Source organism: Protopterus annectens, chromosome 1.part1, assembly GCF_019279795.1.
Source record: "Protopterus annectens isolate FY-2018-M chromosome 1.part1, PAN1.0, whole genome shotgun sequence".
Classification (NCBI taxonomy): domain Eukaryota; kingdom Metazoa; phylum Chordata; order Ceratodontiformes; family Protopteridae; genus Protopterus; species Protopterus annectens.
In genome coordinates this window covers 1,373,482,184-1,373,508,318 of record NC_056726.1, presented here as the reverse complement: position 1 = coordinate 1,373,508,318, position 26,135 = coordinate 1,373,482,184, and the positions used below count along the sequence as shown (strand labels likewise).

Sequence of the window (26,135 nt, the reverse complement as noted above, 5' to 3'; positions counted from 1 at the left end):
CATGACTCTACTGATTTCTGTTGTATTATTAATTTCAAGAAATAATTGTACTTCTGACAACAGCAAAGGCCTGAATTCTTTAATTTTCGTGATATATGATGGAATTCTAGTTAAGAGGATTAAAGGTTTAAACTCTATTTGGAGCTTCATTATTAGAGAGTCATGATCTGAGAAGGGGCATGGAACTATTGAGAAGTTGAGGATTTTTGTTTGTAAATCTTGAACTACGAATAATTTGTCTGTTCTGGTTTGTGTTCCAAATCCATGGTCTTTATGGGAAAATAATAAGGATTTATCATCTTTTACTTCAAAAGTGTCTATTAAATGAAATGAATCAATCCATTTTTTAAGGATTTTGAAATAGTTGCTATGCAAGAAGACTTCTTGGTGGTTTCAGAAGCTTCTAAGGTACAATTAAATTCTCCTCCCAATATAAGGTTTCCTTTATAATTGTTGGAAATAAAATCTAGGTGTTTTTTAACCGTTCATGCACCAATTCCTATAGGTTCACAGGTTCATAGGTTAGTACTAGGCTAACTGCCCTTGTGGGCCATTTTAAGCCTAGCCAGTTATCCCCTGTGAGATTCAAAACCTGTACCTTGTGTTTGTAAGGCAAACACTTTAACCATTAGGCCACCCTCATAGATTAGCTAAGGTCCATATTCTGTTATTAAATTTAATTATAACAAATGCTAGTAGACCTTCTTTGTCTTCATATTTATAAATAACTTTTGGAGTGATTATGTTTTTTTTCCAGAGAATTGATATTCCTTTTGTCTTTGTTCTATAGGAGGATTGAGCTAAGACTGTATAGTCCTTAGGATTCCAAATAAAGCTATCATTAGACTTAAAATGCATTTCCTGGAGAAATACTACTTGTGCCTTATTTAGATTTAAATATTTTAGTAAGTTTGATCTTTTATTTGCATTACTTAAGCCATTGGTATTTAATGATAAGAATGTTAAATCCATTTGTTGGAAGAAACTTTTTGCTTCTTTTTTTTTATTTTGATTATAGTAGTTATACCATATTCTCTGATAGCATTGGATGTTATTTTATGTGTGTAAACTTGGGAGTGTAATTTAATGTTCTTTCTTCTTTAAAAATAAGTAGGGTAAAATTCTGGTCAGGCTTTAAAAAAGTACTTCTATAAAACATTAATTCTAAAGTATCAAATACAAGTAAATATGAATTTCCCATTAAACATGGAATGAAAGTCATTCCTAATCCAATAGATAAAGATAGATCTATTGGATTATCATTCATACCTTTAACCAACAATATCAACTGAGCTCCACATGTTAAATTATTATACGGAGAATTTTCTTAAAAGAGATATGAAATTCTATATTATTCTATTATTGTTCTATAGTATTTTACATATCAGGATGGAATGTTAGTAGTGTAAACAATTATTATGTTGACTTAGAAAATATCCAATATTTAGTTACCCTTAAGAGATCCCAAATATGTCAGGTATGCCATTTTGGATAAATTAAATGCAACAGAGGAGCATACACTAAATAAGCCAACAACAAATAGATTATTACTAAAATAATTTGACTAAAAGGACTCTACAGGAGACAATGAGTGATTACCAATGAAATATGAATTTACTGTAGGTGTACTGTCTCCTTTATTTTCCCACTCTTCAGCTCACCAACTTCAGCTTACACTTATGAAAAGACATGGCTTATCAGTGGTATCCTGACTCTGAGTAAAGGTGCCCTGCATTCTAGTGTGCAGTGCTTTTACATATTTATAGATTTACAAAGCAGAGTCTAAGAATGAACTATGATCACCCTGACAATTCCCATCCTGCATAGGGCACCTCCTGCTTCCAGAATAGGTAATCACATCAGGTCTAGAATGAATGTGAAGGTACCTATATGGTAATCAAGACTTACCTTAGATAAGTATTAATCAAATAGCAACAACGCTACCGCTGCACCACAGCAGAAGACCGGGAAAAAGCCGAAAGACACAACAACAACAACTGTAGTGTCAAGAACTGTCTTTGAAATCTATGCATTACTTCACTTCTTTCAAGTCTTTCATTTTACAGTTCAGATTATATTTTGTCAAAATGTTAATAGCATTTCAAGAGCACATTTAATATTTAAACTTATATTTTAAATGAATAGCTATCAGTTACCAAGTGAGTTTGTACAGAGTGTGAGGTAACTGCAAAGATAACATGTTGCAAAAAGTAATATGTAACTTTTCATATGCTCTAGAGACTGACAATTTCAAGTAACATATAAAATGTAACTTTTACAGTGCAGACAGTTTGTGAAATCAGCATGTTAAAGTGAGTAATACTTTTTAATCAGGCAGCTACATTTCAGTGCACATGTAGTATGGGAACATTTCAGTTGTGTTTCCAGGAATATGTAAAACCCGACTAGTTCACCATCTTTTTATTTACTGGATACTGCTCTCTTTTAACTCTTCTGTATTAACTCCAGTCTTTCTCCTTTATAACTAAAGAGTCCATGATCTTGAAATTTAAGCTAATGTATAAAGAAACATCATACTAATGCATAACGTTTTATTTAGTGTTTGTGCTAAGATTGTTAGTAAGGTATTTTACTATTATCATTTATTACATTATTGTACTGGGCCAACATTTTTGTAATTGTGTTTTTGGAGCTTATCTTCTGGGCCTCTACTGAAAATGGACATGTATCCAGTTAGACTTGCCCGGTCAACAAATGTAAAATAAATAAAATAAAATAAATCATAACATATTTACAAATAATCCTATTATGTATTTATTTTACCTTGTTTAGGTTGTTTTCATTTTAATAACTAAGGGTAGGGTTGGGAAGGTGGCCTAATGGTTAAGGTGTTTGCCTTACAAACACAAGGTGTGCGGTTCAAGTCTCACAAGGGATAATTGGCTAGGCTTAAAATGGCTCGCAAGAGCAGTTAGCTTAGTACTAATCTATGAACCTATGAACATTACTTTTTCTTATTATTTGTTATCTGTGAGGCTAAATGCACTTTGCAGATTCACAGTGTCCTTAGAAACTGCAGCAAGTGTTTACTGTTGCTATGGCAACGCAAATAGAATGTGAAGAAAGCTTCACTTCTATTAACCAACAGTACATTTTCCCTCCTTTTTTATGTATTTGTTAATACAAAAAGGAAATAATTCAAAGGACATATGTACATGAATGGAACATTTCAGAGTTAATCACAAACATGTCCCCAATCCCAATAAGCATAACAGTGACTATCATTAATCTAATAAATATTGTAATAACAATTAATTAAGTTCACTATTCCAATTAGTCTACCTTAAAACTAGATTATTTTAGACAAAAGCCAAAAGAAGAAGATTTATCTATGTATAGATAGTGAGTTATTAACTATATACAGAGTATATTAGTATAGTAAATAGGAGAGAATTTAGAAAGGGAGACAAGATGCAGTTAAAAGAAATAATGAAAAAAGAGAGAAGAGAGAAAGAAAAGAGAAAATTACGAGAAAATACACATATACCATGTATGTTGATTTACAGTATAAATATTTTATGTGCTATATAACCCTCCTTCTGTGAAAGAAAAGTACCCTGGTTTACATACCCGAGGTAATGAGAAAACTCTCATGTGTCATCTATTTTCAAAAATATAGATAAATAAAGATTCCAGTAGTTAGTTATCTTTGTTTTAAAATTCCAAGCAGTAAACTTGGTGCTTTAAAGTAATGTTAAAACAATTCATATCATAGTAGATGCTTTGAGAGATTTGGCTGTAACGGTATCAGTCTTTTGCTTTTTCTTTTTGACATCTGTCCAGACATTTGTTTCTTTTGTTCTCTTGAGAGAAGGTGGCATCCAATCCATATCTTCTGGTAAAGTAACCACATTATTAGTTTTAATAAATGAAGAGGCTTCCTCTAAGTCAATAAAAGTCCTCATCTCGTTGGCATGCAGTATTCTCATCTTAGCTGGATATGCAAGTTGTGCCTTGGTGTTATTTTGTTTCAGAAACTTTATCATTGGCCACACTTTTTTCCTTTGTTCCATTATTCTACATGAATAGTCATTATCAAATCTTATCAGGCTCTGTTTATATTTTAGAGGTGCCTTCCTTCAAGCAGATCTTAAAATTAGTTCCTTGTCCAAGTATGAAAGAAATTTGATAATTATTGACCTAGGAGGAGAGTTTGAGTTAGTGGCAGGTTTCCCAATAGCTCTGTGTGCCCTTTCAATGCCAAAGGAAAATCCTTCTTTTAAATTTAAAAAGTCAGGGATCCAGCTTGATAAAAAGGAAATAATGTCCTCACCTTCTGTGTTTTCAGGTAATCCAAAAATCCTGATGTTATTTCTCCTCTCCCTATTTTTCAAGTCATCTACTTTATTAACCAACCAAGTGTTTTGTTTAAGAAGCAGTTCTTTCTGTGTTTCCTCTTCCTTAAATCTGCTTTCTAAGTCATTTAGAGAAACCTCTATTCCTGTTATCCTTGTCTGGTGTTGTTGTAGCATTTCCTAGAGGGTGTCAGCCTGTTTTTGACTGCTTGTTTTAAGATTTTCCAGGTTCTCTTTAAAATCATCCATCTTCAAAGACAACTCCTGCAGGGTAGATGCCATCTGTTGTAGTTCCTTCTTTAAGGCAGCATCCTGGTGAGAATTCTTTGAATTGCTCATTTTAACAAGTGAATATATCTCCAAGCTTTTTGACAGGAAATTATTTGTAAAACTTCATCAAAGTTTCTAATTATGTAAATGAGTCCTTTATCTATAAGATTTTATACTTTGTAGAAAAAAAAGAATATTTTTTCCTGTCTTATTTAACTAGTTATATGGAGTTCTAAAATACATTCAGGCTCCACCCCCAAGGGTAATCTTTCTTTCTGAAACTAAACCATGATTTGTATAACACTTCTTCAAGAAATTCTCCCAAATACTATATTACAGCCATGGCTACTAAATGTAGGTTTTGCATTATATAACATTTTGGTAACAGTACTTCTTTAACTTTGATAATATTCTGTGGTCAATGACCTTCACTGATTTTTAAACAAGAGGAGTTAATGAGTTATACTGTACACCAGCCAGTTCCCCGTTTGACATTCTAACTTCCTATTTGCAGTGGATTGATGCCAGCCTTTCTCTTAGATCAGAATGACAAGTTGCTGCTACTATTACTAGTAGCACTGGGAGAATATAGACTTTAACATCCTATCACTGACACTAATTAATATATTAGGACATGGACTAGGGTTCTTTGGTTCTCACTGTTGTTCTAAATATTACTAACAATTATGAAGTGACTGGCCTTAACAGAGCTTTGGCACCCTGGGCAATCTTCATATTAGGGTTACCCTAACCAGACAGGAACAGCAAAAAAACAGTTCTTCAGAGTTGAGGACCAAGAAAAAAAAGTCCTTCAAAATGGAGAATGAAGAAAAAAAAGACAGTCCTTCAAAATGGAGGACACCTTTCAGAAGCTTTAGCAAAAAACTACAGTAGCTCCTCATAGCAGTTTGTAATATGCATGTCAAAGCAGCTGCAGTTTCAACTCTGATTAAATAAATAATGAAAATGTACTCAGGTCCAGCCAAACAGTAGAATCTCACTCCTTACCAGCCTGTATCCAAGGCAGCAGCCACCTTTGCACCATCTATCTACTTCTTTCTTAAGAGTGTATAGTAAATAAACACTGCTACCTTGAGATATGACTGGCTCAATATGCACCCATATACACTCTGCACGGTATAGCTAAGAGCAGACCTATAACCACTGCCTTCTAAGGAATCCATCCACCTTTCTCAGTTCAGTTCCTGGAAGGTATTGCTGGTAAGAGAGGATTCTAAGACACTGAGCTAAAAGGCACTGTCCTTGGTGAGATGGCAAATAGTACATTCAAGCTGAACATTTGGATAAAGCCATCTATGACAAGCAGTATGACACAGAAAAACAGAACAGTTAAGTGAAAGAGACACAACTGCTACATACGTGGGTTGGCAGACTGTGAATCCATTGGAATCATAAGCTTGGCACGTGTTGCTCTTCGAGCTGCAAGAGAGCGTTCCAGCGTGGACATGGCACTTCCTACTTCCTCTGCTTCATGACCTTTAAATCAGATAAAGAAATAAATCAGTTATGTAAAATCTGACAAAACTCAATATTATGGAAAAGATATTAGCACTTAGTACTGATAACATATAGGATTCACTCAGGTGCTGAGAGCATAACCAAGTTTGAAAAATGGATGTCAATAAATTCATCTTATAAACAGAATAAAACAAAGCTTGAGAGTTGAACACTGACATCTATTTTAAAAACATACAACTGGTTATAATAAAAAAACACAATCATAATCTTTGTAGAGTATGGAGATTTAGATGCTCCCTTTACCAGCAGGTGAAGACAGAAAGAAAGAAAAAAAAGAAAAACATGTACATGTGTTAATTGCTTTTCAATGATTTGAAAGCTGTGCTGTCATGCAGTTCTTTGCTCTACTGTACTATGAGAGGAAGACAGAAAGAAACTGTAAGACTGAGAAGTACATTTTCAGTTTTTAAAACTATAAGACATTAAACACTGTATCACAGACAATACCTAGAACCAAAGTGTGCATTTGATCCTTTAACACACTAAAAATGCAGTAAAATTTGTGTTGCTGCATATGTTTTTCATTTTATGTGACAGCATAAAGACTGCTACAGCTTTTAAAGATGTTTTACCTTCCATGCACTCCTGTATTGTGGCTGGAGTTTATGGTCTAAAGTAAGACTGGAGTAAAGCACTACTGAAAGGTGCTTAACATTGAGGTTTAAGACTGGATCTCTGATAATAACCAACTCAATATGTGTGTGAGACATAGATTCCAAAAAATTCACCTTGAAAGTGAAGTTTGAGAAATAAACCATGGACACCATATTGAGAACACATAATAGGTTTTCTGATCATAATTCTTTGGAGTTCATGGAGCTTTATCTGCTCCATGCACTACTACTTGCAAAAAAAAGAGAAAAAAAGAAAAAAGTGTAAGAGTGTGAAGTGTTTTACTGGCTTTCAAAGCCTTTGATAGCTGATAAAATACTTCAGAGCTCTCACAAAGACAGCAAGCTGGAAGAAAGTATCTATCGGAAGAACAATCAGCTTTAAAATCTGTTTGGCACTTCATTCTGCCACACTTTTTGTTGACAGGTATGGCAGAGTAGAGTATCTAACAGTTTTTAAAGCTGTTTCATCTATAATTTGTAGGCTAACTCTCTCAGCTGTCAATATACAGTATAAGACCCAATCTTAACAGAGGTTGCATGAGACTTTTTCCCATTTTTGTAGTATAATTGTGGCTCTCCATGCACCACAAAAATGTAAGCACTTTTCATGTGTCAGAAAGTGCAATTGTGAAAGTTGTACTTGCCAATGACAATAGATACTCAAATTCCTCACTGCTGCACTAGCCTTTGGCTATTTGGGTTGTGCCTTGCCCAAACACAACAACCAGACAGCTTTCAAAATCTCTGGATCCCTCTCAGACTTCTACGTTGACTGCTGATTTAACAGCCCTGAGGAAGGAAAATCATCAGTCTGAGTGGAAAATCTTCATGACTTTCTTGCCAAAAAGTCAAGAAGTAGCATACTCATCCTGAGCTATCCAAATAATAAATAACCATCAAACTTATTTTCCAACAAAAGCTATATACAGCTATAGGGGATGGTGGATGTGCACGACTACATCAGCAGTAAGGAATTTGAATATCTACTGATATGGTAAGTGCTACTTATATACCTGTAGTATGTTCAGTCTTCCCACTGCTGATATAGCCTTTAGGCTATATGAGTTGATTATCAAAGACTATTCAACTTGGGAGGAGGAAGGATATGGCTACAGGAGGCCCTGGAAAATGGTCCTGGCAAAATCAGTTCTGGAAATAGAAAAAGGAATCCAATTTGTTATAACTTGTAAAAGTATGTACAAAGGCCCATGTAGCTTCCTCTTGAATGCTTCCAGAAACCATCCCCTTCTAATATGACTTTGAAGAAGACAAGACCCTGGTAGACTGAACCTTGATACTGCCTGGAACTGGTTTACTATGATAGGCATACATAAAGGCAATATCTAAGGACAACCATCTGGAAATAGTGTCTTTTGATGTGTGTTGTCCTTTCTTAGTTCCAACAGAAGAAATAAATACTGATCAGCTTTGCTAAAAGACTTGGTAATGTCAAAGTATTATGTAAGCTACCTTTTCATGTGGAGTCCTTTCTCTCTGGTTCTGAGGGTCTAGATTGAACCCTCAGAGATTGATGGGCTGATTTAAAAGTAAACTCTGACACAACCCTGGGATGTATTCTTAATGAGACCCCATCTTAAAGAAAGAGCATATAGGGTTTACCTACCATAAGAGCTTACAACTCAGATATTTTTTTCTTGTAGATGTCAGAGCAGTGAGAAAGTTTTTCATGAAACCTTACATCTGCTTTATGGGTTGTGTCATATGGAGTTGTGGTTAACTTTTCCAGCACAAAGTTAATATCCCAGGAAGGGCTGTCTCAAGTGTAATATTTCAGTGGGGGATTTGTGGGAAAACATGCTGAAATGGCCACAAAGTAAACCTCAGTAGAGGTGTATTTAAAGCCAGAGGCTAGTAGCTCTCACAAATATTTAAACACCGATGTTACATAATTCCTGATAGTGTCTAGCCAATAAGCAGGACCCTAACTAGAAAATACTTCCACTTCCTAATATAAGATTTTTTTAGTAGCAGGATGTCTTGCCTTCTATAGTACCTGCTGCACAGCCCCTAAAATGGGGTGCCTGTAATCATCACTACAGTAAGCTGAATATGTTTCAGAATGGATGTATCAAACTCCCCCATCTTTTGTAAGTAGCTCCAGCTTGAGAGCAAGCCTGTGGTAATTACCCTTGGCCAATTGCATAAGAAATGTAAATCAATTTTGCCTGAGATATGGAGAGATAAATGGGTTTACAATAATTAGTTTGGAGAGTCATTCTGAATCTTCAGAATTACCTTGGATATCAGTGGAAAGGGTAGAAATGCATAACAGAACATCCCCATCCATGGAAATGAGATGACATATGTTTTTCGGGCCTGTCTACATGCAGTCCTGGAGAAGAATCTGTTGAGTTGTCTGTCTGAAAGGAGGCAAACACATCTACTTGCCATTTTTCCCACAACTAGACCAATTCATGGAAGACCCCTCTCATTCAATTTCCACTTGTAAGGTTCTGTCCTGGTCTTATTCAGCCTGTCTACCTCTATGTATGTTTTACTTTGACAGACTGTAGGAAGTTTGCAGGGTTAAAGACCACTGAAGAGCCATCTTCCAAGCAATCATAGCCAGCCTACATAGGGGGAACAACTGCGTGCCCTCCTGCTTGTACATGTACCACATCACTGAGGTGCTGTTGCTAGTCACCTGGGGAGGTCCTGGAAACCATAGATGATGAAGACATTTTAAGGCATGGATCACAGCAAACACCCCTTTTACATTTAGGTGCCTTGGTCTGTCTGAAGGATCCTGCAGGCCTTGCATCTTTACTCCAATTGAAACTGCCCCAGCCCAAGAAAAATATGAGGTGGCTGTAGTCACAGATTGATTAAGATGTAGAGGAGAAAAGGGCAGACCTGTATTTTCTTACATTTCTAGTCTCCATCAGTTCAGTTCCTTTTATACAAACCTGAGAATGGCACTTAAAATTCCAGAGGATGCAAATTCTGGGTCCATGTGTTTTTTTAGATACCATTGAATCTTTCTCATGTGTAACCTGGCAAGAGTAATCATGAGAATCATAAATACCATGAACCCAAGGATCCTGAGAAACTCTCTGGCTGAAGTCAGAGACTATATTCAGAAGCTCAGGAAAGTTTCTGCAATGAGCTATGACTAGAGCTAGATACTGTAAACACCCTTGGAGCAGTAGACAACCCAAAGGGTGATGCACAGAAATAATAATGTGACCCAAACACAGAAAATCTGACACATTTCCTGAAGCATTTGGCTACAGAAATGGGATGGTATGCATCTTTTAGGTCCAATGTTAACCAAAACGTCTTTGGAAAATGGGATGGTATGTATCTTTTAGGTCCAGTGTTACCCAAAACTTCTTTGGGGAATGAGAGGCAGCAGAGTCTGAAGGGCCAACATTGAACAACAACAACTTCCACATACAGATTTAGGAAGACAAGATCTAGAACTGGTCTCCAAGAAGACTCTTTCTTTCATAACTGAAACATTCTGCAAGAGAAGCCTTTGCCCCTTGATTTAATGACACTGGTTTATTTTTTGAATTTATTTATTTAAAATTGTTTACTGGGGTGGTTCAGATGGTACGAAGTAACTCTCCTGAAAGAATGTTTTGTATCCAGTGCCAACTGTATCTCTCCTGAACCACCATTAACTCCCTTGAGTCAGTCACAATCTGTTGCTAAAGAGGAATGTACAGAGCTAGTTGTTGGGACAGGTTTTGAGATATTGGGGTAGGGATGGGGGCATGCAGGCATAGTCATTCTGAAGTTGTAAACTCTCTCTGATTTTAGGAAAGGATCCTTGTTTCTTATCATTCCTCTCCTGCTACCTCTTTGTGTTTCCTTGGCTGGCCTGTGAAAGCAGGAATTGCTTTTTTGGGGGTTTCTTAGATGTGAAAGAGGCTCTGGGAAATTTGTAGAGGGAAGGGCTGTAAAATCTTAAAAATTCCCTAAATTAATTTCGTACTCTCATCAAATTGTTTGAAGACGTCAGCAGTATCTAGAGGATGAATGATAAAGGGCAACTGGGTTGCCGTGGCCGGCCTTTGACATTCAAACTGTAAATAGCAAACTACAGTAGCGACTGAAATTACAAGTATATGCTGAGTGATGCTATGCCATTACTTAAAATATTGTAACTGTTAAATCAAAACCATCATCTTTACAGGCTGGGGGTATGGGGCAGAAGTATACATTAGGTAAGAACAGAGTTTGCAGTTCATCTGCCAAAACAGTTGTTTTGGAATGTTCTGTGATTTTGAGTGTGATATTTTAAGGTTACACAAGCAAGAGAGAGAATATTTAATTACAAACCCACGGTGATCTGAGTGTCCTAAAAGAACTTGGAAATAAATCAGCTTAGTTAGTGAAACTAATCCAGAATACATTTTACCCCTTTGAAAACTCTTTGCAATTACATTTCAAAGATGTTAGTATTTTCAAACTAAACAAGAGAGAATGATGTCATGCCTGCTTTTCTGCTCATCCACAGAAAATTTGATGAGGTGTTAATTTGCAGAGAACATCCATCCAGGTAAACTTCAGCTCCACAGTCACTGTTTACCATGTGCTATGACTGCCAGTGTGATTTTTAGGTGTGTACCTGTAGTGATTTTCTACATAGAGATTTCTCCATTCCTTGTTTTTGTCTAACTGTGGAGTAGTTAAACATACATTGTGGGAGTACAGGATCCCCCACATATGGATTACAGGGGGCTTGCATTCTACAGATAGCGCTTACATATATGGTTTTCATCAGGTTAATTTCCCAACTAGTTGTGCTAAGTGAGTTTTCTCTTAAATGAATTGTAACTTGACAAGTTACAAGCCGAAGCTGATGTCAGCATAATGACTTCGGGAGTTGAAATTATACTTATGGAAATGCAGTACTCATAGATACATGGCAAACTGTGATCACCCTTCAACCGTGTCACTTTCCAATGGACTCAGACTCCAATAAGGAGCATTACAAACTGTGAAGTAAATTAAAGTTTGACATGAGACACTCAGAAAATACAGGGGAAAAGGAGAAGGCTGTTCTACATAAATATTCTGCCAAAACTCTTATTTTGGTAAATAGTGGGCATTTAAGTGCATATTATAAAACATTCCAGTAAGTGAAATTATAGCAGTTCCTTGCATCCATCACATCCTTCACAAGTCAAAAGAAGAAAGAACAGAAAACAAAAGGATGGTATTACATGGTTAGTATATTGACTGTTTTAAGCAGCAAGAACCCATAATGTCAAAACCTGCCCTACTGATCCCACTGACTGGAATACTGTAGCCAGTGAAGTCCCAAGATTTCAAAACTATAATGCTAGTAATAACTCAAATACATACTACCTGCAATGAGCAAAGTCAAACTATCACTGATGAAAGTAATGTTATAAGGGCCTTTCTGCACCTTGAAAGCACCCCAGACCTCAGACTTGTATAGTAAAAATATTGGACTGCTCATGCAAAGAGAAGAGGAAATAAAAGTATTCTTCATCCCAGGCACTGTATGATCCCATGGCATATACACAAGGAAGGAACCAAGGGAAAGTGTTTTACATAATGGGTGCAAGGGATCGCTTGTCCCCAAAAATGCAGTTTCTATATTAACAGGTTCAAATGGACATACAAGTAATAATGCTGCTTTTCTTTCTCAGTATTTTGTAATGTAAACTTGGCTACAAATGAAATCTTACAGTTTTGCTGTTATGCGAACGGCATTCAGATGGCTTTCAACATGTTAAGTTTTGATTGGTTTACACAGAAATCACGTCAAACAAGAAATGTCTGCAATGAAAAGTTTGTACTTTACCAGAGTGTGAGCTACTTTTGCTGCCAATTTGACTTTCTGACTGGCTGTGGCTAACTTGAGTGATTTCTTGTCCCTGCATAGGAGAATCTCTAACAGATGGGTCAGACCCTGAGGGTTTCTCAATGTTTTTCATCTCCATTTCTTCATGATGGATCCAAAGATCTGGAGGTCTTAGGTCTTTCTGGCTGCCTTTCCTCTTTCCAAGACTGTGTGTTGCTCGCTTCCTAAAACAAGAAAAAAACATTATTTGTTCTCCTCAGTGAACATATACAGTTATATGGAATAAGGGGATCATATTGGTGCTGTATTCCTTGATTTGAAGAAAACCTTTCATATTGTTGATTGATGCTTCCTTTACACAAAGTGACAGAAAACGACTTTTTTATCTGATGCTATACAATGGCTGTCTAGTTATCACCCTCATCACTCATTTAGCATAAAAGGGGTATAATCTTGTCTTTATGTCAGGTACTGTTACTACAGATGCCCCTCAAATTTCTGTGCTAGTTCTCTTTATGTCAGGTACTATACTACAGATGTCCCTCAAGATTCTCTGTTAAGGTCTCTTCCTTTCCCCTGTACATAAATGAAGTAACATAGGGTATTTCACATCTTAACTGCATATTACATGCTGACAACATTGTTTTTACCAGAGCTAGCAAATAATTTTCTTCTCCTGCAAATGAACTTCAAAGTAACTTTGCAACTATAGAAACTACAGTAGTTCCATCAGAATAAACTGGGTGTAAACAATGTAAAAACCTCTGCGATCCTTTCTGGTACTGCTCAAAGACTACTAAGGTTCATATAACATTACTATCATGGCTCCTTATTGAAATGCCAAGTGCTGAGAAGCCATAAACCCAGGAAAAGAGACAATCTCAACCATTGCTCTTTCCTTGAAACTTATTATTTTGCAGGGGGGCAAGCTCTTTTACAACTCTCAAATTTATATATATATATATATATATCTATATATATATATATATATATATATATATATATATATATATATATATATATGTATGCATGTATGTATGTATATATATATATATATATATATATATATATATATATATATATACACACATATATATATATATATATATATATATATATATATATATACATATATATATATATATATATATATATATATATGGGTTCACTTTATAATCTCGAAATTCTGAAATACCGAATTTCAGAACATCGAGATCATAAAGCCAAAACACCACAATCCCGAATGCCCATAACCATGAAATTCAAAATCCCAACACTTACATACACACACTCACATACACACAACTGCCCCCCACACAAAAACAAAACTAACCTACACTAGAAACAAGAAGGGAGGCTTCGCCCCCCTGCACCCCCCATGTGGGGGGCAGTACCCCCCACACCCCCCCACTTATATATTCTAACTCCGAGACCGCACAATCATTCACACAAAGGCAACTCACACTCACACATTTCACAGTCCTTTGCACACACATACATCACAACCAAAACACACACTACCATACACTACAGCACATAACCTACACACTCATACAAACTTACCTACACTTACATCCATTCATACACCGCAACATCCATTCATACACCGCAACACCAGAAGCTCCGAACTTTGGGATTTTGAATTTCGTGCTTCTGGTGTTTCGCGATTTCAAGCATTCTGGATTAGAAACTCGGAAAACTGAAATTCGCTATTTCAGTTTTTCGAGGTTCTAAAGGGAACCCATATATATCTATATATATATATATATATATATATATATATATATATATAGATAGATATGTATAGATATAGATAGATAAATAGATATAGATATAGATATACATGCTAACTCTAAGATCACCATATCATGGAGAAAAGGCAATATTCCGAGAAATGGCATTCTCAGACTTAGTATATGTAAATCCGTTTTTTGGCCATTTAATCTAAATGTTTCTGGACTTTCTCAAGTGGCTACCCAGTATTACTGATCATACAGGTACCACTCTGCCAGCATACTTCTCAGTTGTCCAGATTTTCACAGAATGTCCAGATTGTTGGTATTTTCCTCATAAAATTTATGTTTTTCTGGCAAGCCATTGAAGACTGAAGTCTCTAAATAATAAAATACATTTGAGCTTCAGACTTCATATCCTTCAGAAAATGCATGCCAACACAAATAATGTTATTCTACCAACATTCTAAGTGTAAAAAAGCAATATTTAGAATCTTCAAGCCCAACTGAATGGTGGTACAAAGACAATGTTGACTCCAACAATATTCCAAAAGTAGACAATTTAATAATCCAAATGTATACAGTCAAGCGCTTTCATCCAGGAAACCCCGGACTTCATCAGAACCAATTAATCAATCAAAAACACCATTTAAATCCACTAAAACAACCAATCACAATGTTGCATATAAAATACATATAAATTAACTATTTAAAAACATATAAAAAGACAATGTACACCAAGGAAACATATTAAGACTACAATTCAAATGCTCTATATTTTAAAAAAGGCATAATTGAAATATATTCATTAAACCCAGGGGTATGGGTGGCATTCAACCTTAACTGCCATTTCATTTCTGCTCTCTCTAATGTATTTGCCCAATCCCCTCCCCTGGAATTAATCTTAACAATTTCCAGGGTATCCTGGGCGAAAGCGCTTGATCTGATGAAGTCCAGGGTTTCCTGGACGAAAGCGCTTGACTGTATACATTTGGATTAATAAATTGTCTACTTTTTGAATATTGTTGGAGTCTACATTGTTTTTGTACCACCATTCAATTGGGCTTGAAGGTGTCTGTGTTCTTAGTTTTGGTTCACCTTTTTTCACCGATTGTCCAGTCCAATATTTAGAATCTGTCATATGTCCCCAATTATTTTAGGCTTTGTCCAGATTTCTTGTGCTAAGAGGTCAAGATGTATTTCTGCTAGTCATTATGTAGCAAAGATACCAAGTATTGTTTTTAACCCTGAACTAAATAAATAAAGTCTTGTCTCAACAACAGATACCATACAGAACATCTAATCTTCTTACCCCAAGCCAGAGGAACCTTTGCCATATATGCCATCCCCACCACAGCATCCTGCTTTGGATGTAATATTACCTGCTAGTGGTGCTGCGGTAGCATTATCGCCTCATAGCAAGATGTTGTCCCGTTCGATTCTCAGCTAGAGTGTCTTCTGTATGGAGGCATACATGAATGGGGCGTGCCTTCGTTGAAGGTTGTGCATCAGGGCTGGTAACCCGGTACGTAAAGATCCACTACCAATTATTAGCAGACCGGAGTTCCGCTGTGGCGACCCCTAACCGGGAAAAGCCGAAAGACACAAACAAATTCACAATACTGACAATAACATTCTTAAGTTTATTCACCTCTCAATCTCAAACAAACACCACTGCACTACCTTGGGAAATCAAACTCTGTACGAGTTAATGCTAGAGTTTTTTCCCCCCATAATACTCTTACCTTTAAAATACTACATCACAGCCATTGCTCACCCCTTCTCAACAAACTGGCCATTAGGCATGCCAGTTACTCTCTCCATGACTCAGACAGCACACTGCTATACAGACTGTCATACCCACTGGCTATATGTGAGATGCCATTCTCCAAAACTGCCTCTGCCTTCTGGAATTCTATTTCTGTATCTGTTAGAAATATACTTAATATTATACTTTTCAAGAAGTTGCTCTGTGCTCAGCTGGCAAATAAAAGTAAATGCAAATGCTTCACAAGCACTTGATAATCCTACCCTATACTGTGATTCAGTGTGGTCAACTAATTTCACTGTTTCGCTGCTTTAATTGTTGATGGTTATCTTAACTACTCATAGCATTTTTGCATGTATTGATCACATAATATACTTAACAATAATGCTAAGTCCACTGCACTGTTTTCCTGTTATGATTACTGTATGAATGTTTATTATTTGTTTTTGTCCACTTATTTAGCTCAGATTGTGGATGAAAATGGTCTTTGGATGAGCACCTCTACCTGGTTAACAAATGTGAAATAATAAATGAAGTAAATAAATAAATAAATGTATAATCTGCTTCACAGGCTGAGATGGACATTACTGGGATCCATCTCCAGCTGAGAGATCATGGTGGCAGATTGCTTAGGCTAGCTATACCTTCCCTTGGCAGCTCAATGTCAGGGACCAGTTGCACGAGTCAATCTGCTATCTGTCCAGAAGGCTCACTTTTTGAGTCATATGCATGCCCAATGTGCTCTCCCCTGTAGCCTCCACTGCCTGCTCTTGGTGTCACTGGGCCATAACTGGCAATGCTCCTGAGCTAAATGCCCCTCTCATTTGGTTCTCTCAGGCTTACTGCCCTCATGCTGCACAGCAACAGCCTCAGTAGGGTGAGATTCAAAACAAATTTATCATCCAGACCTCCTGTAAGGAGGTGGGACGTTTGCTGTGACTGAACTGCCTTGACACTCAGCTGAATAATAACTAAATGCATACTTGTGGCAGTGAGTGTAACCATCTATGGCTAGCTGTAAATATATCCCTCCTCATGTAAAGGCAGTATGATGAGTGTTGTGCTATGCTCATGATAATACAGAATGACATAGCAGAGAGCCATGACAAATGCAAGGTAAAAAGCAAGAGCAACAGCAACAAGTTATAATCCCAAATGTATGTCTCTGGAGCTGTGTGACTGACACCAGCTGTTTGTGTGCCCCAGTGCATACAGTTAGCATATTACAGAAATGTCAGTACTACTCTACCAGAAGGTGAAAGCAGACATGGTAGTATATACACATTTCCCAATTTGTCCAACACAAATACTTTCAAAGAGGTAGAACCCCACCCCACACGCACAAGTACACACACACACACACACCCACACCCACACACCCACACACACACACACACACACACACACACACACACACACACACACACACACACACACACACACACACACACACACATGCATACACGCACACACACGTACACACACAAGCATACACACACACATACACACACAAACGCATGCACGCTCGCCCACACACAGACACACACACACACACACACACACACACACACACACACACACACACACACACACACACATGCACACATGTGCTCGAACATGCACACGCACCCACACACACACACACACACACACACACACACACACACACACACACACACACACACACAAGGTACACAACTGCCCACATACAATACAGCTAAAGATAATGTAGTCTAATCCCTGCTTCTCAAGCTCTAAGATCTTCAATGTTCCTGTACTGCAGTTTGTCATGATGATGCCTGCAGTGCCCCTTCCCCACTCTACTGATCAACCTGGCTGAAGATGACCCCAACCAGGGGCTACCAGTCATTCAATTTTCTGAGTTCATCAATATAGAAGCCCTGGAGGTTCCCCCCTGAAATGGTCATGAAGGAGACAGAGTATAATCTTGCTCTCTTCATGAACTACATAGGTGCTGTCTGTCAGGCATACAATATATGATATGATGCTTGGTTCCCAGCTTTCACCCTTAGTAAAAGGTGGTGGTAAAATCATATCAGAAAATGCCGCATGGAACACTCTCCCTAAAGTGGGGAAATCTTCCTATAGGTTCATAGGTTCATAGATGTTTACTAGGCTAATAACCACAACGGCCTTTTTAAGCCTAGCCATGCATCTCAGGTCTCTGACAAGTTCTGGTACACTTGATAACTATAAGCAGGGGCTTTGGAGATGAAACATTTACAAGTAGGGGCCTGGGAGGTGAACCATTTACAGGTTGCCTGTGTCGATTAGAGACATGCGTGCCAAGCCAGGGATGAATTTTCTGTTTCCCATCCCACTGTCCAAGTTACACTTAAATTGTGTTCATAGGTTCATAGGTGTTTACTAGGCTAATGATCACAAGGGCCTTTTTAAGCCTAGCCATGCATCCCAAATCTGACAAGTTTTGATACCCTTGATAAGTGTAAGCTGGGGTTTAGGAGATGAAACATTTACAAGCAGGGTCCTGGGAGATGAAATATTTATAAGTTGCCTGTGTGCATTAGAGACACAGGTGCCAAACCAGGGATGAATTTCCTGTTCCCCATCCAATTGTCCAAGTTGCACTCGAATTGGTTTAGGGAGGAACTCTACTTCACATGGATGGGGAGCCTGTTCCATACCTGTAGTTTAACTTCTAAGCAACTCGTGTATTTCTGCTGTCCTAAAGTCTTTTCCTGCTGTTCATCATTGCAGCATGGTGTACTTAATGTTTCTTTTGCAGCTTATATTTTGCTTTTTATTGTCTGTAGTTGCATTTATTACATCTTATTTAATATTTTCTATATGTAAACTGTTTTATGCTGTACATGTCCTTGTCCTAGTGGCCCAGGTTGTGGATAGAACATTTAGTTCTCCTTGAGATCACCTTAGAACAAGCCTTATGTTCCTTGTCAAAGACTAAATATAATAATTTAATGTGAACAGATAACATACCAGGCTGTATTCTCATCAGTGCTAAGTATGCACTTCCAGAGATATTTCTTACAATGTTCAACCTCAGCCTTTCTACAGGGTTTGTGTCTGATGCTTGGATAGCAGCCAGTGTGATGTTGCTACACAAGGATGACCCCTCTACAGATGCAGGTAATTATGGGTCCTTCTGCATCACTGGCCTAAAAAAGCTACAGTATGTTGAAAATGGCCTATCTTGTCATGTTAAGATGCCTTCCCTAAAAGCAATTACATTGTTCTACCAAACAATACATTCCCTCGCAGTTACTTTTAGTAACAATCACACTCAGTATTTCTCTACTTCTTTGTTGTCCGTCACTATGTGTTATCACTCTGCCTCAGTATTTACCTCACATTGTAATTTGCCTCATCTGTATAATTGTTTTTCATATTATTTATACCCTTGTTACCTATACTATTTTCTCTCTTTCTTTCTGAAATGCATTACCCAGCTCACCATGTTAAAGGACTGCTTCCATTCATAGTAGACCCGTTATTTTTCCACCTGTGGTGTTATATCACCTTTTCTTTCATTTCCAAGCTCACCTAATTAACCTCTTCCTTTTCTTCTTACACTCTTTGTTCCCTCTTAACTTGCATTCTTCATTACTTTCTGATAACATCGGTCGGACCTTCCTTTGCTTCTCAGGAATGGCCCTTATCATCCAGCTCTACCTTTTCAAACTTTGATTATCACTGTTCACGGATGTGCTTGGCCACAGCTCATTTCCCTCTTTCCCACTTACATCTTCTCCCTGCTGCTGGTGCTGCTTGAGATACTTTGTTCTTTCAATGTTATCACTTTTTTCTTTGCGCTGAGTACTGCCTGGAAGATAAAGTCTGCTGTGGCAGTGTACAGATGCTCCAGCTATCATCCCCATTATTGCAGGGTAACCTAGTAGTTTTATATTTGCCACATGGTGGGTTTAACCCTTGTCCTCTTAAGGGCAGACAGTGTGCATGGGGAAGTGAAGTGGCTATGTCAATGTATCAAGCCTGGCTAACTCTCTCTAGAATGTGTAAAAATCTGTTAACCAGTTTACTGTGTAATTTAATTTAATCCTGACTTCTGCTCAGGATGAACTGTAACCTGTGGAACTTGTTTAACTCGCTTACTTATGTAATCTCTGTAAATAGTCTGTTTGTAATATGTAATGCTGGTATTATGTAATGCTGTATCTGCTTACCCTTGGAGCTTTTCTCCCTGGGCCTCCGCTGAAAATGGACATGCATCCAGTCGGACTATCCCGGTCAACAAATGTAAAATAAAATAAATAAATAAATAAAAAGTGGACCAGAGTGCTGTCACAGCTGCCCACAACAGTTTGCTTTACGTAATGAGTTATGACCTTAATCAGAACACTTGTGTGGTGACATTTACATAGATTGGCTAGGCAATAAGGCGAGGGCCACAAAATAAGTTCTACCCTAAGCTCTGGGTAGATCCCCCCCCCCCCACTGCATGAATACTTTATTGATCCTTGTCACACAGATGCAGTTGTCACTGCGTATTCTTTACAGCTAATGCATATATTGCTGCTGAATATATTTCTGCTATTGTTATTATCTAGTATTGCTGTAATTTTATTTATAGGTGGAAGTGGATGGCCATGAGGCTGTACAGCTCAACAGTTCCACATACAGGGTGGACAGGTAAATGCAGTCATGATTACCAGCATGGCCTTCATGCCTGCATTCACCCCATCCCAGAAGAGGGATATGCATGATGACCACCTACCCACCAGGGATTTACTATTATTTTTTAACATTACAGCAGTGTGACCCATACCTGGCTCACAGTACACACAGCTGTGCATACGCAGGGATCCCCTACTCCTGACACTTGCAATAAAGCTCCACCTGTATGTGGAGCTAAGTACTGCAAGCAGTCTGGCTTCCCACCAGGTACTGCCTGCAGCAACTGTCCAACATACATGTAGAGCTTCAGCGTCACTGAGAATGTCCATTAACTTTAATCAGTTTCTCCATGTAGTCAGCCTTGTACAATGGCTTTGGCTGGCATGAAAAGCCATATTTCCCTGTTGGAATCAGGAAGAGGGCTCTCACAATCTCCATTAGCTTACTCTGAATGAGGACTGCGAGAGACATATCTTTTACAATTAAGGCATGCAGTAACTGCTTGGCATAATGCATTGCTCGGCATGCAATTCATTTTGGAATCTAGTCCCTAGTCCAGTAAAAGTCTGCTGAGCTGAAAATGTCAAGATCCAGAGAAACTGGACTGTAGGCAAACATACTGTTGGTACTCATATTATTACGGTTTCACTTTAGAATCCCTAAATACTGAAATATCGAAATTCAGTATCTTGAGATTTTAAAGCCGAAAACTGAAAAATTTGAAACCCCAAAAGCTCAAAATTCAAAATCGTGACTGCCCACTTACATACTCCAGACACAAACAAGCATACATACACCTTCCTCCCTACACTACAAGCCAAGAAAACACACACAAACACAGCAAAACAAACACACACGTGGTCCCTACATATAAGCAGCCCCCCACACCCCTGCTACTTATATATACTAACGCAGAGGGCTCACTAAAAACACAAACACACAAAAACCACCACTACACATTCTACACTCCCGTTGCACAAATACACATCACATACGTGCAAATACCACGACTCTCAACACTCTCACACTCACAACCTTACCTACCTACCCTAACCCACAGCACAAAACTCCAAACACACTCACACACACTAAAAACTCTACCCAAAACCCCTAGTAAAACATCACTTACTTGAATCTCCAGCTGCATCTACATACCACATCACACATCACAAACACAGGGAATCCCACGTCACGTATGCGACTCCACAACCCCAAATTCGACATTTCCACATTCGGGATTCTGCACTTTCCCACAAGTGCAGTTTCTACCCTTCAGTCTTGAGCTACTGAAGTTTGATATTTCAATAGTTCAAGATTCTGAAGTGAAACCATTATTACATATTAATGAGCATTTCCCAAAAATGTTAAGATTTATTCAGTCCAGAATATATCTACAACTGCCAAAACTGACACTTACAACATAGTTCGATACACAGCATGCTTGTAGTTAGTGTTTCTCATTTAAAATTATTTTTATGGATGCAAGTGCTGAAAATGACACATGCATTTTTATTACATGTAAAGTTCCCAACAATTGAAGATCTGTGTATGTATTTTAAATATAAGACACAGGGTACAAGAAATGTATTGCTTGATATACTCTGGGCATAATTATATGGGAACAGACAATGAAAACCTAGTAGCACTCAGGCAGATTTCAGAAAACATCTCTGAATTTGCCAGTTTAACTTTGCAACCGGTGACTTTCACATTGTAACCAGCGACGTTCACATTGTTACCCTTCATGTCTCATTAGGTACAACTGATATGCCTACTGCTGCCAAAAATTATCGGTTCTGTATGAGACTATTGACTGGTAAACAGGTAGACCATAAAAGTGCAAAAATGAAGAAGGAAAAATTGAGTCTTATGAGAATGCCAACCCCTTGTTCTACTCTATATGTAAATGTTTGCCCCCCCCCCCACACACACACACACCTTATACCTATATAATCAATTCCACACTTGCAAAGACAAGTAAGTTAAGCAGAGGAAAAAGCTAAAGTTTCATCGCCACCTTTTGTCCTTTCATGGCTCCCTACTACAAAGAGCTGCACTAACTGTTCCCAAAGTAATGTACTCCTACTTTAACTGTTTTTTTTAATTAAGCAGTTAAGATTCTACATCTTTTCATTCAGCACTGAATATTATTGCAACAATCATATTTTTAGTGTTTTTATTTAACAAGACAGTTAAAAAAAACTAAAGATAAAGTAGCATCCCTCGAAAAGTAATATGTTACACCCCAAACATACTGCTTTCTCTTTATGTTGGCCTTTGTGCTCTTTACAAATCAACAGCAGACAGAGAAAATTAACCCTTTAAATTATTAGGAAGACTCTGTGCTCCGCCTTTCATGCAAAAATGAACTGAGTAATTCTTTTGATCTTTCATGGCTTTTTGTTTCATACTTAAATATTTACATATGTAAAGACCCATTATACAAACACTGAATTAACTAACTGCAGGTTACAAATGCAAAATGTTCATCTGCTTCTTAAACTGAAATAAATATATTGTCATGAGCAAAAGCAATTTTACTAAATACAATAAAAGGCACATACTTCCTTTGCTGTGCTGAAGACCGTCTGGTGCAAATTACTGCAACAATGACTACAACCACAACGGTTATGGCGCCTACGGTTACTACGATGATCACCAGCAGGTTACTGTTCTTCTGTGGAGCCACACTGCCATGAGGAGGGTGCATCTGCCCTATAGGAGGTTCTGTAGTAAAAGAAGAAGGAGAGATGACTTTCACTTATAGCCATCATTGAACGTATTTGACTCTAAAGCAGTGACAAAATACCTACAAACTGTTTTTAGGGGATATGCATCACTTTGCATATCTCTGTTTACCACACACTCACATGCTGTAATTAGTGTGACCTGATGTGCAACAGTTAACATCGGGGATTACTCAGTGTAATAATCTAAAATCAAGTTAATCTTGCTTGTATACTGATATGAGATGGTAAAACATATTTACTTAAACTTCGTAATTCATTTTGTAGTATTTGTCCACTGATGGTGTACTGCAAACATGCAAGTCACTATAAAGTATAAATGTGATTTACTTTAATAAAAAGGTATACTTTTCTAATAAAACCTTATATCTCATCATGACTGCACATGATAAAAGGCAGTAACTTGATGCTGATGGAGTGTTGTGGGATAACCACCCTTTTATAAATGGATGGGTTTAGCACAGCGCATGCACATTATAACAGCATGATTCCAGCTGTAGTGGCAGGATCCAGCATCTGTCTTTCAAACATGATCTCTATTGTGGTATGTACAACATGGCCTAATGACTGGCATAGTTGTTCTTTCTCACCTCTGACTAGCTAGTTATTAAATTAGTACAAGCAGGAGTTTGAAGTTAGATAATCTATGAGCCTGATAGAGACTGTTCATTTACTTATTTATTTATTTACATTTATGGGGAAAGTCCGACTAGGCCAGAAACCCATTTTCAATGGAGGCCCGGTGTCAAAAGCTACACAGAAATATAAGCAAAATACAATAATTAGATAGTACAACAGTATACATATAGTAGGATGCAGAATACACATCATCTAGTTAGTCTAAACAAAGAAGTATTCAATACAGTTTTTTAGTATATACAGGTTCAAAAAGAAAAACACTCAACTGTACAGATTTTCACAGAATGTCCAGATTTTTTCCTCATATTTTGGTCTGCTCCTCATAAAAATTGTGTTTTTTTTTTGACAAATCACTGGGATGATGTAAAGATTAAAGTCAATAAATAACGACATGCATTTGAGTTTCAGACTTCATATCCTTCAGAAAATACATGTCAACATAAATATTGTTATTCTAGTAACTTTCTACATTTATAAGAGCACTATTTACAATGTGTCCCCATTTTGGGGTCTCTGTCCCCCCATTTTGTCAGGCTCTGTCCAGATTTTTATACTAAGAGGCTGAGAGGTATGAACACAAGCATTTCAGTAAAGATCACTTGAGAAAAATGAAAGTAGTACTGTGTATATATTAAATAATAGTTATGACAAATGCAATTTCCTATGTATGTATATATATATATATATATATATATATATATATATATATATATATATTTTTTTTTTTTTTTTTTTTTTGAGTAGTAATAAACACGGAGGAGAGGTAAAAAATGAGGTAAGGAGTGGACAGTGTGTTGCCAGAGTGGACGGATGAGTTATGATATCAGATCAGTTATGAGTCTATCCTAGACAGTTCATAGAGGAAACCATTATGACAGTGACAGATTTATTATTACTGGGACTTGCATTATGTGGCTGTGGAGTGACCTCCAAAGTCGATACATTTAAAGGGTGCATATGGACCACTCACTGCATGATGCCAAGTGTTTCCTCAATCTTGGAATTCCTGGGCAGCTACTTGTCAAATTTACATTTAATAGAGTATAATTACTCTGGCCCATGTCCCAGAGGTATAACACCCTTATTACACCACCTACCACCTGTGTTAGACTAGTAGCACAGATGCTGGAGGGGACAGGCAGGGGAGGATGGCAGTGAGAAGCAGCTTAGATTCACTGCAATAGAAGGATTAACAGCCTGGTGGACTACATGCAGTAAGCAGTATACCACTTGGTCGGGAAGGCTGTATATCCATTCAAGTGCACATGCACCTCCAAAAATCAGCCATCGTGGAGTTTGCAAGATTGCTGCGAGGTGGTGTGGATTAGGGTACACTCCTTGTCCGCATTATGATACTGATACAGTAGCGTCCTCAGATTGCTTACCAATTTAAGAGGTGGGTCAGTCTGAGCTTGTGAAAGGCTAAGGTGGGTACACCAGAAATGGCAAATGAGGAGAAGAGTTGGTAACAGCTGATGGATGGCTGTGGGGAGTTGAAAGGAAAATAAAGTTGGAACAGAATTTCCAAAGCTCACTACTGATCATTCATTTAATTAAATTGTTTTGGTTTACTTCTTCATACATTTTGACCAGCCTTACAAAGAATCTTGTCACTTTTTTATGAATATCCATGGCATCTCAAAATCTTAGTAACTATTGTTATTTCTGCAGATGAGAAATGCATGTGATTGCACAGTTTGCAAGTGTGCTTGTACTACATAACTGCATGAAACTGTGCAGATTACCATCTACTTTATTATCAGACTATTATCATCCACAAGGGGACCTTGTTTAATCTCAGGTCAGATAAATGAGAAAATATCACCAAATGTAACAGGAAAAATGCTGGTTAGTGGCCTGAGGGCTGGCTCCATGACTGTGTCCCAGTGGTGACCCGAGTCAGATTCACAACTCACTGTGGAAGTAGCTACCAAAGGGAGGTGGAAGTTGAACGGCTAATGCTGTGTTTGGTCCTAGGGAAAACCATAACAACCATGGCAGCATAAGCAGCAGATAGCACTATAAACCAGAGATGACCTAAAGTGTGAAACTAAAATCACTACCATGGTAG

General features: G+C 37.6%; 1 protein-coding gene across 1 annotated transcript in view; it reads right to left on the bottom strand.

Moving 5' to 3' along the window:
* Positions 1–26,135, bottom strand: part of DCC (DCC netrin 1 receptor) — a 2,283,601-nt gene that overhangs the window by 131,081 nt on the left and 2,126,385 nt on the right. Inside the window, exons 23-25 of the mRNA XM_044089014.1 lie at positions 23,243–23,405; positions 12,543–12,766; positions 5,967–6,083 (exon numbers count right to left, since the gene is read on the bottom strand). Coding sequence (XP_043944949.1) covers positions 5,967–6,083; positions 12,543–12,766; positions 23,243–23,405 — 504 coding nt within the window. The remainder of the gene's footprint in view (positions 1–5,966; positions 6,084–12,542; positions 12,767–23,242; positions 23,406–26,135) is intronic.